The following is a 15044-nucleotide window of genomic DNA, read 5'->3' as shown; positions in this document are numbered from 1 at the left end:
CTCTGAATTTAACTGCGCATAAAACTTATTTAAGTACTGACCAAATGCTACCTTATAGCTAGTTAGCCTTTTCTGTGAGGAATCCCTGTCTCCATCCCTAGAACATAATCAACTATCAATAACAATATAACACTTTCTATAAGCTCTTAAAAGAGAAGAAATGAAACTTTCTCTTCACAAGAAGTCACACAATAAATCTGTTGATTGATTAATAAATTAAGTATCATTAGAGACTTGAAGGAATTATTTCTTTTGGAAAGTCACCAAATGTTCAATAAAACTGAGAACACAGAAGGGCTTCCTAATCAATAAAAATTCTTGGGAAACCTGGGGAAGTAGTTTAGCAAAACACAGATTTATACCAGACTTATACAATACAGCCTATCAACCTACAAATGGATGAGTGAACTACATAGAAAATGTAATCTAATCAAAAGAACAGAAAAGCAGACAAGGGTTCCCCCTTTCACAACTATGGCTAGAGGAAAGCATTCTTAGCCAATGGCAAAGAAAAATTCCAAGAGACAAAAACATATGGAATTTAAAAACTTTTCGCAGAAATATAATCAATGCTTCTTAAGTAAGAGGAGATAAGGATGCAAAGTGAGGAAGGGGAGTCTTTGATGAAAGCCTGATGTATGTATGTATGTATATATATATATATATATATAGTATAAGGAACTAATAAAACCTATGACCAAAAGCCATTTATCTATCAACAAATGTCAAAGGACATGAAAAGTTAAAAAACAAAAAAAAAAAAAAAAAAAAACACAGGCTATCAACAGCCATGTAATATGTGGTGACACATGACTATAATTTCCTACTACAGGGAAGGCTAAGTCTGATGGAACTCAAGTTCAAGACTTAGCTACACTTGAGTAAAAGCTAATCAGTCTCCAGACTAAAGCCAGAGAGTAAACTAGCCCACATTAGAAAAAGCTCAGGTCAAATCCTCTATATCAATCAGTAATTGAATCAGGTATAGTCATAGAAGCCATTGCACTTCCAACCTAGAACAGATAGGGAGGTCCAGTCATGTGTGTCTGTATTTAAGATGTGTGTGTGTTTATACACAGACACACACACACACACACACACACAGCACACATACATACATACATACATATATATATACACATATATACTCTTATATAGTTATATATAGTATATGTATGTATATGTTGTATATAAAAAATGCTATCATTAATTATAAGACAAATGTAAATTTAAACTTCTGGGGTATCATCCTGATACCTCTCAAATTAGCAAAGATGATAAACGTTAGAGGGATAACAGGAGGTCCAGAACTATTAATTAATATAACATTGTCAGAGATGTGACATGTAATCCAAACTATTAAGAAAACAACCAGGAATTTTAAAAGTGACAAAAATGCCAATCTGATCTAACTGTGCCAATAGTGGGCATATATCCCAAGGAAGCCAAAGACAGAAACAAAGAACGACCTTCCTTATATATCAAAATATTCTCTTCTCTCTAGGTTTTTTGGCACACTTCTGGTTTTCCTCCTATCTCTCGGGCTGTTCCTTCTTCCTTTTTTGCTGGCTACTCCTCCAGATCATGCCTTTTAACCATAAGTCTCCCTCAGGAGTTTGTCCTGGGCCCTCTTTTCCTTCTATATTATGTCACTTAGTGATTGATCACTTCCCAGGGATTTAATTACCATCTCTATGCTGACGGTTCTCAAATCTAACTTTTCTATCTCAGTCTCTGCTGATTTCTAATCTTCCTGTCTATCAGATGTCTTGAATATGTCCAAAAGACAAATTAAATACAACATGTCCAAAAGAGAACTATCTTTGCTCTTAACCTCGCCATCTCTTCCAGGACACCATCTTGCAGAGTCACCCAGGCTCACAATTTAGGAGTCATTCTATATTCCTCATCTCTCTCACCTCCCATTTCCAAGCTGCTGTCAAGATTTCACCTCTGCAAACATCTCCCCTACATCCCCTGCTTTCCCCTTCTGACACTGCTACCGCCCTAATTCGAGGCCCTCATCACCTCATACCTCCACTACTGCAACAGCTTATTGATGGGCTTGTCTGCCTCAAGTGTCTCCTCAGTTCAATTCAACCTCCATTCAGCTACTAAAATGATTTTCCTAAAACAAAGGTCCAATAATCAAATAAGTATAATATAAAAGAGAAAAAAAGTATATATCAACTGAAAGAAGGTACTTAAAGAAAAGCTAGGAAGAAAAGAATATTTTCCGTTTGAAAAGAGCATTGCTATTTTGCAGAGTAATGGGAACCAAGACAAGACTGGATAAATGGAATCCAGGAATGATCCATAACAAAGTCATTTTTGTCCAATGACTTCATCCTTTCCCACAAATTCACCCTTATTCTGCCCCCAGAAAGAAACAAATCAAGGTGGAGGAGCTCTCCTGGACCTAAGACAAAGTTACCTGCTGGGGTCATCCCCTGGTGTTCATCTATTACTAGCACATTTATGTTCACCATTTAAAGAGACAAAACAATGGAAAGAACCCTAGACTGAGAGTTAAACTCCAGGTGCAACCATGGACAAATCCCTTAACTTCTGAGGCTGTTTCCTCATCTATAAAATAGGAACAATCCTACTTTTACTACGTGTTTCACAGTGTTGCCATCAGCTCTGTCAAGTGCCTCCTTTAAAATAGCCCATAAATCACAACATAGAATTTTCACTCTTTTTTGCTGTTGTTTGCTTTTATTTTGTTTTCTTTGCTTTTATTTTGTTTTCTTTCTCATTTTTTTTCTTTTTGATCTGATTTTTCTTGTGTAGCAAGATAATTGTATAAATATATATATATATAAATATATATATATATATATATATATATATATATATATATATATATATATATTGGATTTAACCTCTATTTTTAACATGTTTAACATATGGGGGCAGCTAAGTGGCGCAGTAGATAGAGCACCAGGCCTGAAATCAGGACAACAGGGGTTCAAATCTAGTCGCAGACACTTAACACTTTCTAGCTGTGTGACCCTGGCCAAGTCATTTAACTCCAATTGCCTCAGCAAAAAAAAAAAACAAACAAACAAACAAACAAAAAAAAAAAGCAACATATATTGGATTACTTGCCATCTATGGGAGAGGAGGAAATTGGAACACAAAATTTTGCAAGGGAAAAATTATCCATGCATGTGTATTAAAAATAAATAGCTTTAATAAAAATAAGTAAATAAATAAAATAGCCCATAAATGCACTCTGGTATGACGACTCATTTCTAACTGGACTGAATAAATCTACAAAGGGCCCCTGATCTCTAATCTACCACCAGACTGTATTTGTTGCATTCCCTGCTTTTTATTTTTAAAGAAAATCAATTGAGTCAAGGTTGCCATGTCATTGCCCAAGATAGATCACAATCATTATCCCAACTGGTTTTCCTTATCATTATTGTAAAAGTCTTTCCCCCCCAACATTTTTAACAAATAAACAAGAGACACGAGAGATGGGAAGAAGAAGGAAGAAAGGGAAAAAGAAAGAAGAGAAAGAAGAGAGATGAGGGAAAAAGAAGGGAGGGAGAGAAACAGAGAAAGGGGGAAAAGGAAAGAAGGGGGAAGGAAGGAGAGAGAAAGGGAAAGGGAGAGAGAACAGGAAGGAATGAAGGAAAATTGAGGGAAGAAGGAAAGAAAAAGGAGAGGGGGAGGAATGAGGAAATAGGAGGAAGGGAAGGAGATAAGGAGGGAGAAAGAGAGAGAAAGAGGGGGTAAAGGAGAGAAAGAAAGGGAGAGGAGGAGAGAAAAGAAGTAGGAGAGGGAGACACATGATAGAGACAGACACATGAAGAGACAACCAAAGAGACAGACTGAGTCTTTGAAACTCAATCTACCTCTACTTTGTGCTGTGTCTAAGCAACCACTGGTCAGAACAGTTAAACCTGGGTGGCTTTAGCTTTGTCACAAGAAAAAAAAGGCATCCCCTAACCACTTAGTTGCCATCCATGCCATGATGCCCCACACAATATTTAATTCAAAGTATGAACCGATCTCCTTGCGTGATCATAACTTCTGGGTATGTTCAATGTGTTGAACTGAGCCAGGGGAAAGGGATCTATGAGAAAGCATCTCACTCATCCTATTCCTCATCCCAGAATCTAGTCTTGCAAAAGATTGAGTCAGGCTAGGATGAACAACTGAAGGACCTTGAAACTAAGTGTCAGGTGCTAACTTCATCTGACAGAGCCTTTACTAAACATTCTTTAACATTCTAAGTCACTGAAGGAATTAAACAGGAAATAAAATTATATTCAGCATATGAGAAGAAAGAAATATGGCCTTAAGTTAAGGAATACTTAATATCGAGGGTACAGACCTCTCAGGAGCAGAAAGATGGGCTGGCCTGATACCTTCCACCCTTTGGTAACTGTTTTTTATTAGTCAAGCACACTCATCTGACTTATTCCTTAGTAATTTTTAAAGAGCACCTTCCATCCTGAAAGGAAATCTAGAGCTTATAAGCTAAGGCAGAAGCCAAAGGAGAAATTGTCCTGGAAATAAAGGCTCCACCTTCCTCCTTTCCTTGCATAAGTAGGGCACTATGGGTTTGTCTAACTCAGTATATGTGATATCAGCTTTGGTTGATGTGTTAATAGGTTTTAATTAATTCTTTTCTTTTTTGTTCTTTGCTATAAGGGGTGGTTCTTTGGGAAAGGAAGATGATATTTCCAATGAAATCAATTTTAAAAAGGATGTTTAAAAGAAGAGAAATAGCCACACTACTAATTTCTTTACCTCAACTTATTTCTGTTACCTCAGCTCCAGATCTGTTCCAGTTTTGAGACAAAAGACTAGCATTTTCTGATTGAAATAACAGAATCTCAGAACAAGAAGGGAGCTTAGAAATCCATTGGAATCTCTTTGATTATAACCAAGAAAGAAAGGCACCTAGTCTTTGAATGGTAATAGAAACCTCATTACTTCATGTTTCCAAAACTCACTGAATTATTACAAAGTTTATCTTTTCGTCAAATGAAAAATTTGCTTCTCTGTGTCTTCTACGCAATGATCCCAATTCTTCCCTATGGAACTACAAAGAATATGCCCACCCTCTCTCCCAAACAAAGAATCTTTCAAACAAGTGACGGAAGCAATCTCATTTCCTCCCAACCCCTTGGTCTTCTCTTTGCCCCCAGTTACTTCATCTCACAATCCAGTCTCTGGCTCTCTCACCATGCTTATTCCTTAACTCAGTCTAATTTGATAATCTTCAAAAAGGCGACCCAGATGTGGATACATCATTTCAGACATAGTTTGACCAATACAAGAAACAGTAGAATGAGTGGCTCCTCAAATCTGGACACTACAAACTTTTCCATGTCTAACTGTCCCTTTCTTGGACTTCAGGTAGTAGGGGCTGCTAGCTTCAGACTTACTAGCAGTGTTATCCTGAGCAAATCATTTATCCTGTGTCTGCTTTACTTTTCTCAACTCTAAGATGGAGATAATAACAGCTCATACCTCCTTAAGACTGTTATGAGGATCAAATGAGATAATATATATAACATCATAATGCTTGGTACATAGGAGATGCTTAATAAATTCTTCCTTCTTTCTTTAGCATACTGACTGTAACTAAGTACAAATCCCACTTTTACACTTGTGTGTCTATGGACAAGCACATACCCTCTTCAATTATAAAACATAAATTACAATTATAATTATGAAATCAATTATAAATCATAAAATGAAGGGGTACCACTTAAAGGCCTCTAAGGTACCATCTAATTTTAACTCTTTATGAGAGTTACTTTAGCTAAGACCCCAAGGAAACAAGTCAAGCTACGGATCTCTCTAATGCCCCATCCACAACTGTCTGCAGCCCAGTAACTAAGTCAAATAGCTAGGGAAGCTGCCACTTGAGTAATCCCCTAAACTCTCTGTACCCTGCAGATTTCACCTTTATGTTAGCTATCTTTTGCCTGTCCTGACAAAGTTTCTTCCAGACAGGATCAAGCCCAGTATTCCTTTCCCTGTTTTAGATTCAGGGAGACCAAAATTCTGAGAAGTTTAGATAATTTTCCCAAGGTCAAGGGCAGAGCTGATGACAGAACCAAAGCAAAAACCCAAGATTCCCAATTGCTATGCCATTGGAAAGGCAATGTGCTGCCTCCACATGAATCCTGGAATCCAGCCCCAGTAGATTTGACCTTACTAGACTCAGTCCTTGCCAGGCAAGTGACTGATAACTTTCCACCTGCTTTCATCAGGATCGTGCTGAAAGAATTGAAGAGGTTAGGGTATGTCCATGAGAGATGAGCAAGTCTTCCCCATCCCCCATTCCCAACTTCCCACAACTCTCAGCTAAGTATTAATTTACCCCATACTGGCTCTGTGCAGATTATTTTCCTGGATGACGTGAAGAGGACTTTGGCTTGCTAAGGGTCACACCATTCATTCAGTACAATCAGTCTGCCCTAATAGTAAGCGGGGGAGGGATCAGTGTGGATAAATGCAATCCAGACGTCATTCAGAGACCTCATGTTGGCCATTCATTTTCCACTTCTGCCTAAATCTTTCTTGTTAAACCAGACCATAAAGCTGAAAGAAAAAAGCAGCTGAATAGAGGTCTGTCCTCTTCCCCTTTACTTCCTCAGACTTCAGGCACTATTTTGTTATTAATGCTATCACTGCATTTTATTATACATTAGTTACTGGTATGTGATAATCTACCACTAAAATGAAAGATTCAAAAGGGCAGAGACCCTGTCATCTAAACTCTTTCTCTCCCCAGGAGAACCTAATACAAGAAAAGGCATTTAACAAATACTTGGAGAATTAAATTCTCCCAAACATTCATTGTCCAAAAGCAGGGAAAATGTCTGGATAGAAGCAGGGGAGGGGGAGAGGTGGGTGGTAAGAAACAAACAGAAAGACAGAAGGTCCTGGATAACAAGGAAACTGAAAAAAAAGAAAGAAAAAGAAAAAATAGCAACTCAGAAATTAAATTAATAGTCCTATGCCAAAAATGTTTAGCATAATTACATGCAAAAATAGATGACTTTATGATGTATAAGTATGTATATACACACATGTCAAGATTATTCCATCTTAGCATGTTTCAGGGAAACCTGGAAAGACATGTATGAACTGATGTAAAATGAAGTGAGTAGAGCCAGGATTGTAAAAACAATTTTGGAAGACTTAAAAACTCTGATCAATGCAACCACTGACCATGCTTTTGATGATGATTAATCACCTTCTAGCCCCCCCCCCCAAAAAAAGGTATGGGGGAGGATCACTGAATCATTTTTTAAATACATGAGTACAAACAAGAGAAAGACAGTAAGGAAATACTTACAAGTAAGACAGCTTTGAAAGTGACATATTGAATTTCTTATACACTTAAAAAGAAAAGCAAGCTATACTTAATCAGCATTGCAATTTCATGTACAATTCTCTTTTTATATTCTACTTTGCATATGAAAATGCTCATTTATATTTTGTGTTTTTAAGTTCAGAATTTGTATTAAATATTTTTCTCTGTAGTTAATCATTCTAGTAAAGTCTAGAGGTCTCAGCATTGAAGCTTCTCTGCAATTGAAGAGCATCTTTCCAATCTTCCTTCCCAGCACTCCCAAAAACTGACACTTCTCCCGGGCTGGACAGGTCTATCCAGTGTCACTCACTCAACAAGCATTTCTCAAGGGTTTGCTTTGGGCCACGCACAGTGGGGCACAATGGAAAAAGCATCAGATTTGGAGGCAAAGGATTTGCAATCAAATCCTACCTCAAATAACCTCATTCTCCTGAGCCTATTTTTCCTCACTTGGAAGATGGTCCCTTCTAGTCCAGAAGACAGTCTCTTGAGGTCCCTTCCAAGATCTAAATTTATAATTATAAATATAGAAAACTAGATAAACCCTGAGCTTCAATTAAGCTTTTGTGGACTGAATCCCTACAATATATCATAAATACATCCCCTCTCATTTTCACTGTCCCTGCTCTATTATAGGCTCTCATTAGCGTTCTCTTGGTCTACTTCAATAATCTCCTCCAGTCTTTTTTACCTCTACTTTCTTCCTTCTAATAATTCATTATTAATATCACTGCCAAATTAATCTTCTTTATGAATTCATGCTACATCACTCAAAAGCCTCCAAAGGATCTTTTCCCTATCACACAAAATTAAAGGCATTCAAAGCTCTTCACAATCTGGTGCATCTATAGCTTCCTAGACTTATTTCACACTATTCCATCACACTTGGATGACATACTCTAGTCTAATTGGATTTATTGCCATTCCTAGTCCATCCCTCCAATATACCTTCATCTACATTGTTTTTTACCTAATTGCTTCTTACATCCCATTTCTGTCTATTAAATCTTATCTGTCCTTTTACAACTTCAGTACCACATCCTCAATGAAAGTTTCCCTGATCCTATAGGATCTTATTGTTCATTTCTAACTTGCTTATCCCAATAAATAACCTTCACATAGCATTTGGATTGTTATCTTATTTAAGAATAATTTTGAATTATGGTCCATGTCATAACTACCTGTCCAGTTGTTGAGATATTTCAGTCTGACCCTTTGCTACTCTATTTGAGGTTTTCTTAACAAAGATACTGGAATGGTTTGCCACTTTCCTTTCGAGCTCACTTTACAGATGACCAAACTGAGACAAATAGGTTTAATGACTTGCCCAGAATCACACAACTAATAAGTATCTGAGGCCAGGTTTGAAATCAAGAAGAGTTTTTCTGATTCCAAGCCCAGTACTCTTATCTGCTTGGCCACTTGGCTGACCTGGCTTCTACTCGTTATTGAATTGATGAGGACAGGGAATACTGTGGTGCTCCTCTTTGAAGCTTACCTAGTACCTAGGACAGTGCAGTAAAAGGCTCTTCTCAAATGTCTGAAGGTGAAGTACTTAACAATGAAGGACAATCTGCTAACCAGCCCAGATCTAATAGCCTCTGAAGACACACAAAGAAGAAAAAATATGGCCAGGAGAATAATTTTATTTCACCAATCTGATCCTGTGGGAAAAAGCATTGATTTTGAATTTAAAGGACCTGAGTGGGAATTCTTAGCTCTATCACTCACTTACCTGTGTGCCTTTAGTCAGGCCACAAATCCTTTACTTCATCTGTAACATGAAGGAAGCTCTAAATCCATGATCCTAATAGCCAATTATCCATGAATGGCCAGGAGTATCCATGAAATATTCAATATTCTTCCTCAGGCTTTTCCAAAAGGAAATGCTTTCTGTGGTTTTATTTATAATGTATATCCCCTCTCTTCCAAAATACTATGTATATCACTTAATTTTTTTTTTAAATCTTGTCATTTGGGGGAAAAAATGGAAAGCTTCAGCACATCACCTTCAATACCTGGAGTTACACATCACTCTAATTTGTATAGATCACAATCATCTAGTTTGGCTCTCTCAATTTACAAATAAGGAAATTGAAACAGACTTGTTCAAGGTCACACAGGAAATGAATAGATGAGTCAGGATTAAGATTTTGGTCTCCTGAATGCCCGACCAGCATGTTTTTCCAGTGCTCCACACTCACTCTGTAATGTTACAAAACATGGTCTGGGAATCACTGTTCTAGAGCAGGGATCCTTAGTCTGGGGTACATGGATAGATTTCAAGGGGTCTATGAACTCCAATGAAACAAAAAAATTACCTTTTTTTCCCCATTAACCTTTGTTTTCCTTTTTAATCCTATGAATTTCATTTTATGCATTTAAAAATATTGTTCTAAGACAGACTTCCAAATGCTAAGGAGATCCTTACACAAAAAATGGGAAGAACTCTTTCAAAGAATAAATATTCCATCTCTGGATCAGCTTCTGTCCCCTAAAGGCATCCTTAACCAAGACACAGAAAACAAACAAAACATTTATCTATGGAAAACAACATATGTATTTCAGGTTTCCCATGGAACCCTTGCCTAGTGACTGTGAAGACAGCCCTGGATCCTCCTATGCCAGAGGAACATGAACTCTGTCCAGTTCAAGACTGGAAAGGCTTTGAACTCAATTTAATTACACACAGTCTGCTATCAGAAGACCATCCTCTGAATACAAAGAGACTTGGAAAGGCTTACATGAACTGATGCTAAGTAAAATGAGCAGAACGAAAAGATAATTACATACTTCAACAACAATACTATATGATGGTCAATTCTGATGGACGTAGCCCTCTCCAACAGTGAGAGGATCCAAATCAAGTCCAAGTGATCAATAATGAACAGAACCAGTTACACTCAGCAAAAGAACACTGGGAAATGAGGGTGGACCACAACATAGCATTATCGTTTGCTTACATTTTTGTTTTTCTTCTCAGGTTATTTTTACCTTCTTTTTAAATTTTATTTTTCTTATGCAGCAAGATAACTGTATAAATATCTATACATATATTGTATTTAATATATACTTTAACATATTTAACATGTATGGGACTACTGCCATTCTAGGGGAGGGGGTGGGGGGAAGGAGGGGAAAAGTTGGAACAGAAGTTTTTGCAAGGGTCAGTGTTGAAAAATTACCCATGCATATGCTTTGTCAATAAAAAGTTATTTAAAAAAAAGAGAGAGAGAGAGAGACCATCCTCACCAAGTTTTGGGAAGTTTATTAGCAAAATGTTATCTTCTAAAGAATGGATTATTTGTCCATACCAACTCTTAAAACTCATAAAAATGAAGCATTTTTTAAAAATTATTTTAAATTAGGCACAATTTGTGATTGCTATTAAGACTAATAATAAAAATAACATGCTTACAAACCACTTTAGGGTATACAATGGCGAACATTTATAGGGCATCTAATAGACCATCCCAAGTCTATTAGAATTGTCTTGGATCAAGGTGTTGCTGAGAAGAGCTAAGTCTACCACAGTTAATCATCACACAATCTTACTGTTGCTGTGTACAATGTTTTCTCCGTGCTGCTTGCTTAACTCAGCGTCAGTTCCCTTCAAATGAGAGGATTTGTAGATGAGATGACCTCAAATGGTCTGCTAACTTTCCAAATCTAAGAACTTCTGACTTGTCCAAGGTCACAGAGCCCAGCATCAGACCCCAGTCTTGAACCTAGGGGTTCCAAACCCAATACTTTTTTCACTACATCCTATCATTGAGCTTTAAAAAAACAAGATTACAGTCTTAACTAAAGGTCAGTATAGCCTGCTGGAAAGAGTGGTGAATCTGGAGTCAGTAGAGACCTGGTTTTCAAGCCTTCCTCTGACACTTATTAGATGCCCCCCACTTTCTCAACTGGAAAATGGGGGAAGGGAAAGAATACCGTACCTACCTACCTTCAACAACAATCAGTCCAAACCTGTGATTTCACTCAGTGTGGAAAGGTGATGCAGGTAAGCAACTATCTGTAAATATAGCATGAAAGAGTTTGTCTAGCTTACCAAGAAGTCAGCCGACTTATCCAGAGTCACACAGTTACTAGATTTTAGAGTCAGTTGGTGAACCAAGACATCTAGGTGACATAAAACAGATAAAGCATTGGGCCTGGATTCAGGAAAACCTGAGTTCAAATCTGACCTCAGATACTCACTAGCTATGTGATCTAGATAATTCATTTAATCTTTCTGTCTCAGTTCTCCCATAAAACAGGCATAATAATGACATCTACCTCCAAGGGTTGTTGTGAGTATAAAATAGTATTTATAAATCACTTAGCACAGTGCCTGGAAAATAATCAGTGCTATATAAATGTCAACTATTAGTAGCTAGCTGCGTGGCTGTGTAGACATTTAATTTGTTTCTCTCAGTTTCTTCAACTGTAAAATAATAATACCTACCTCCATGAGTTGTGGGCAAGATCAAATGAGATTAGTATTTATCAAAAAAAAAAAAAAAAAAAAAAAAAAAAAGCTTAATTCAGTGCCCAATATATAATAAATGCTTGCTTCCTTTTTTCCTAACTCCACGGCTGGTCCTCTCTTCCATGCCCCATCCACCCACTCAGAATAGAACCCCATATATAAGCATCAGCTAGTTTGATCATTAACGTCAAAGTCTTTAAAAACATGAATCTATCCTCTGAAAAAAAGTAGGTAAGTTTAAAAAATAATTTCCTCCTAAGTTTAACTTTGATCAATCCAATGAGTCAAGCCAATTCCTCACCCACCACCAGACCCACAAATTGGTCTGCTGAAATTGCCACATAATTAGGACAAATTATGGTACTTCTTGCATCCTCAAAAGACCTCCACTCATCTCCCAATTTTTTCTTAACCAGACCTCAGATATCATGAATATAGAGAACTCCCAGAAAGAGAACTTATTCCAACAATGCAGATCAACAACTGGAATGAAATTAACTGTAATTATCATTCTAGAGAGCAGCCAGAGGAACTGAACAGTAAAAACAATGTGCTCAGGGCTAGAATCAGAATCGAACATGAGAGCTTCCTGATTTCAAGACCAACCTCCCATCTCCTTCATCATCCACCACATTGCTTCTCAAGCTCATTTGCAAAAGCACTTTATAAAACACGAACATAATATTTAGAGTAAGGCAAAAAAAAAAAAAAAAAAAAACCAAGGGCATTATAATAGACACGTGACAGGGCGTTACAATGTAGCTTTAAGGGGACCGATAGAGCCAGGGAGAACCGTCAGGGCCCCATACCTAGAACAAACTCCCTAAATAACTAAGGCATTAGGAGCCACAGTTTCTTCCCGATGAGGAGCCCAAGGTGCACACCTCACCAGCTTGTTATGGAGAGCACCTAATAAAAATGATTGTCTTAATAAGCAAGGCTTTTAATGGCCAAATGAACAGGTCTGGATCTGTTTCCCCACAACCACTGAGGGCATATTTCTCAGGCCTTTCTCTCGACTCTCCTAAAAAGAGGGTCTGGCTCTTTAAAAAGGTAGCATCCATTCCTCCCCTGCCATTCTCCAAGAGCTAAAGAGTAACAGGTGCTATTTAACTCAAAGGAAGCAGGCAGGGATTTTTTTTTTTTTAATCACTTTTTTGATCCCTCTGGGCAAGTGCCTCCTCCCAATAGCTTCCCCTTATTTAAAAAAATGTTTTAACATCCAACCATCTCCCAAAACAAGCCTCTAGCCAGGTGGACCCCTGCTCAGATATTCCTAGATGTCCCTCACCCAAGTACACTCGACAAAGGAACCAGCAGCAGCAGAAGAGAAGCAAAGAAATGCTTGGACTCCGCATCCATCCTCTCCCCTAAGAAGCACATCCAGGGTCAGGGCTAGACCCCAGCACCACTTTTCCCACTCAGCCCCTTGCCTGGAAGATGGCCTGAGCCCATGAATTCATTGTGAGTCTGCATTCTACATTTCTTGAGCTTCATTGCATCCTCATCTCATTCCATCCTTTCCCAGAGTCCCCAACAGGCCTCTCTCATCATCACCCACTCAGCTAGAGTGGGGTGATTCCTCCTTGGGGCTTAATCTCTGGGGCAGGATCTTGGGAGGCCAGGAGAGAGCTGGGGAGAGAAATAACAGTGAGGAGCATATGTTGCTGGGCTTCCAGCCGGGGCCTAGGAATACTTAGTTGCTTCTACTATCCAAATGAAAAGTACAGAAACAGTCTCCCATGGGAACTCCCTAAAGAGCTTTAAAAATAGGCTAAACCAGCATCCACTGTGAGTAGTGAAAGCAGGAAGCAGGACCAGATGGCCTCCTGAGGTTTCCCCCAGTTCAGAAGGATTCTAAATGGGGATTCTAGGAGGTCAGTGGCAGCCCCACTACATAGAAGCTTCCCAAGGAAAACGCAGGAGGGTTTTAACTCTTCATACACAAGACCAAAGGTTCAGGTGTCTCATCAACCCCAGGCAAGGCCTCATATAGACTGAGGGGGAGTGGGAGGGAGGGCATCTGCCCACTATAGGCTGTCAGGCCTCCAGAATCAAACTTGGAAAGGGACAGGAGGTTGGTTCTGGTTACAAAGGAGGTGTTCCCTCTCTTGACCCGCCCTTACCTGCACCCTCCGAGGGCTGAGGGGCCCCTGCCACTCCGTTCAGGTAAAGGATGGGGAGCAGGTGAGGCTGGGTCTTCTCCAGCGCCACCCGCAGGTCCTGGAAGTGGTCTCGCTCCTTGGAGAGCAGGAGCTTAAGCAGCAGCTCCGCCTTGGCCCCGGGGCCCCCGGCCCCCCCGGCAGCGGCCGTCTCCTCTTCCAGCTGCCTGCGATCCCCGGCACTCAGGGCTCCGGCCGCCTCCAGTAACCCCAGGACGGCTTCCACTTCAGTCATGGCCTGAGCCAGGCTCTGCTGACAATGAGCAAGCAGCTCCCGGTGCTTGGGCTCCATGGCTCGGAGGAGCTTCCCCCGTGGGCTTCCCCACGCGCCCCCCCTCCCTCGGCGGCCTCCTTCGGCCAGGAGAGCGTTATAGGAGGGGGGCTTCAAGAGCTCCCCTTATCCGGAGACTGATGCACCCGGAGTCGGCAAAAAAAAGCCCGCTTGCCCGGGGCTGGGCGAAGGACCGCTTGGCGGCGACGGTGGCAGCGGCTGCTGCTGCTGCTGCTGCTGCTCGGGGCGCCCCCCCGGCTGACGGGCGAGCGGGCAGGCGGGCGGGCGGGCGGCTTAGCTGCAGCCCTAGTGTGGCGGGAGCCGGGGCTCCCAGAGGGCCATAGACTGGAGTCGGGGGCCGCGGACAGGGGCGCAGGGCTCAGCGGCGGCCGCCTCCCGGGCTCAAAAGCGCAGCCATGTTGGCTGCTGCAGCGGGGCTGGAGGAGGAGGTGGTGGAGGAAGAGGAGGAGGAGGAGGAGGAGAAGGAGAAGGAGGAGGTGCGGGCGGCGGCCGTGGCCGGGGCGCGCCCCGAGGCCGGGCTCCAGCCGGGCATGCCCCCCACCCACCCACCCAGCTCCCCTCCGCCTTCTCCGACCGTGCCCGCCAAGAAACACAAAAGCCAAAACCAAAACCCCAGTCTGGGATGAAGAACCCCAAGAGTGCGCGGCGAGGTCCGCGAGCCCCTCGACAGCCGCTCAGCCCCGGGCCCGGCTGCAGCAGCCTCGGCGCTGCCCCCGGGGCATGATTCCCCAGGCCCGACCTCCCCGAGCCTCGCGGCGCTCA

General features: G+C 40.7%; 1 protein-coding gene across 4 annotated transcripts in view; it reads right to left on the bottom strand.

Annotated features, from left to right (window-relative positions):
- The window catches only part of DLG5 (discs large MAGUK scaffold protein 5), a 141316-nt gene extending 126519 nt beyond the window's left edge, over positions 1 to 14797 (bottom strand). For all 4 annotated transcript variants that reach the window (XM_074296739.1, XM_074296741.1, XM_074296740.1 and 1 more), the window contains exon 1: positions 13955 to 14797. In XM_074296739.1, coding sequence (XP_074152840.1) covers positions 13955 to 14282 — 328 coding nt within the window. In that variant the 5' untranslated portion in view covers positions 14283 to 14797. The remainder of the gene's footprint in view (positions 1 to 13954) is intronic.
- Positions 14798 to 15044: the final 247 nt, after the last annotated feature.

Source organism: Sminthopsis crassicaudata, chromosome 2 (assembly GCF_048593235.1).
Source record: "Sminthopsis crassicaudata isolate SCR6 chromosome 2, ASM4859323v1, whole genome shotgun sequence".
NCBI classification, from domain to species: domain Eukaryota; kingdom Metazoa; phylum Chordata; class Mammalia; order Dasyuromorphia; family Dasyuridae; genus Sminthopsis; species Sminthopsis crassicaudata.
The sequence above is the reverse complement of the archived record's forward strand: the minus strand, read 5'-3'. Positions and strand labels throughout refer to the sequence as shown.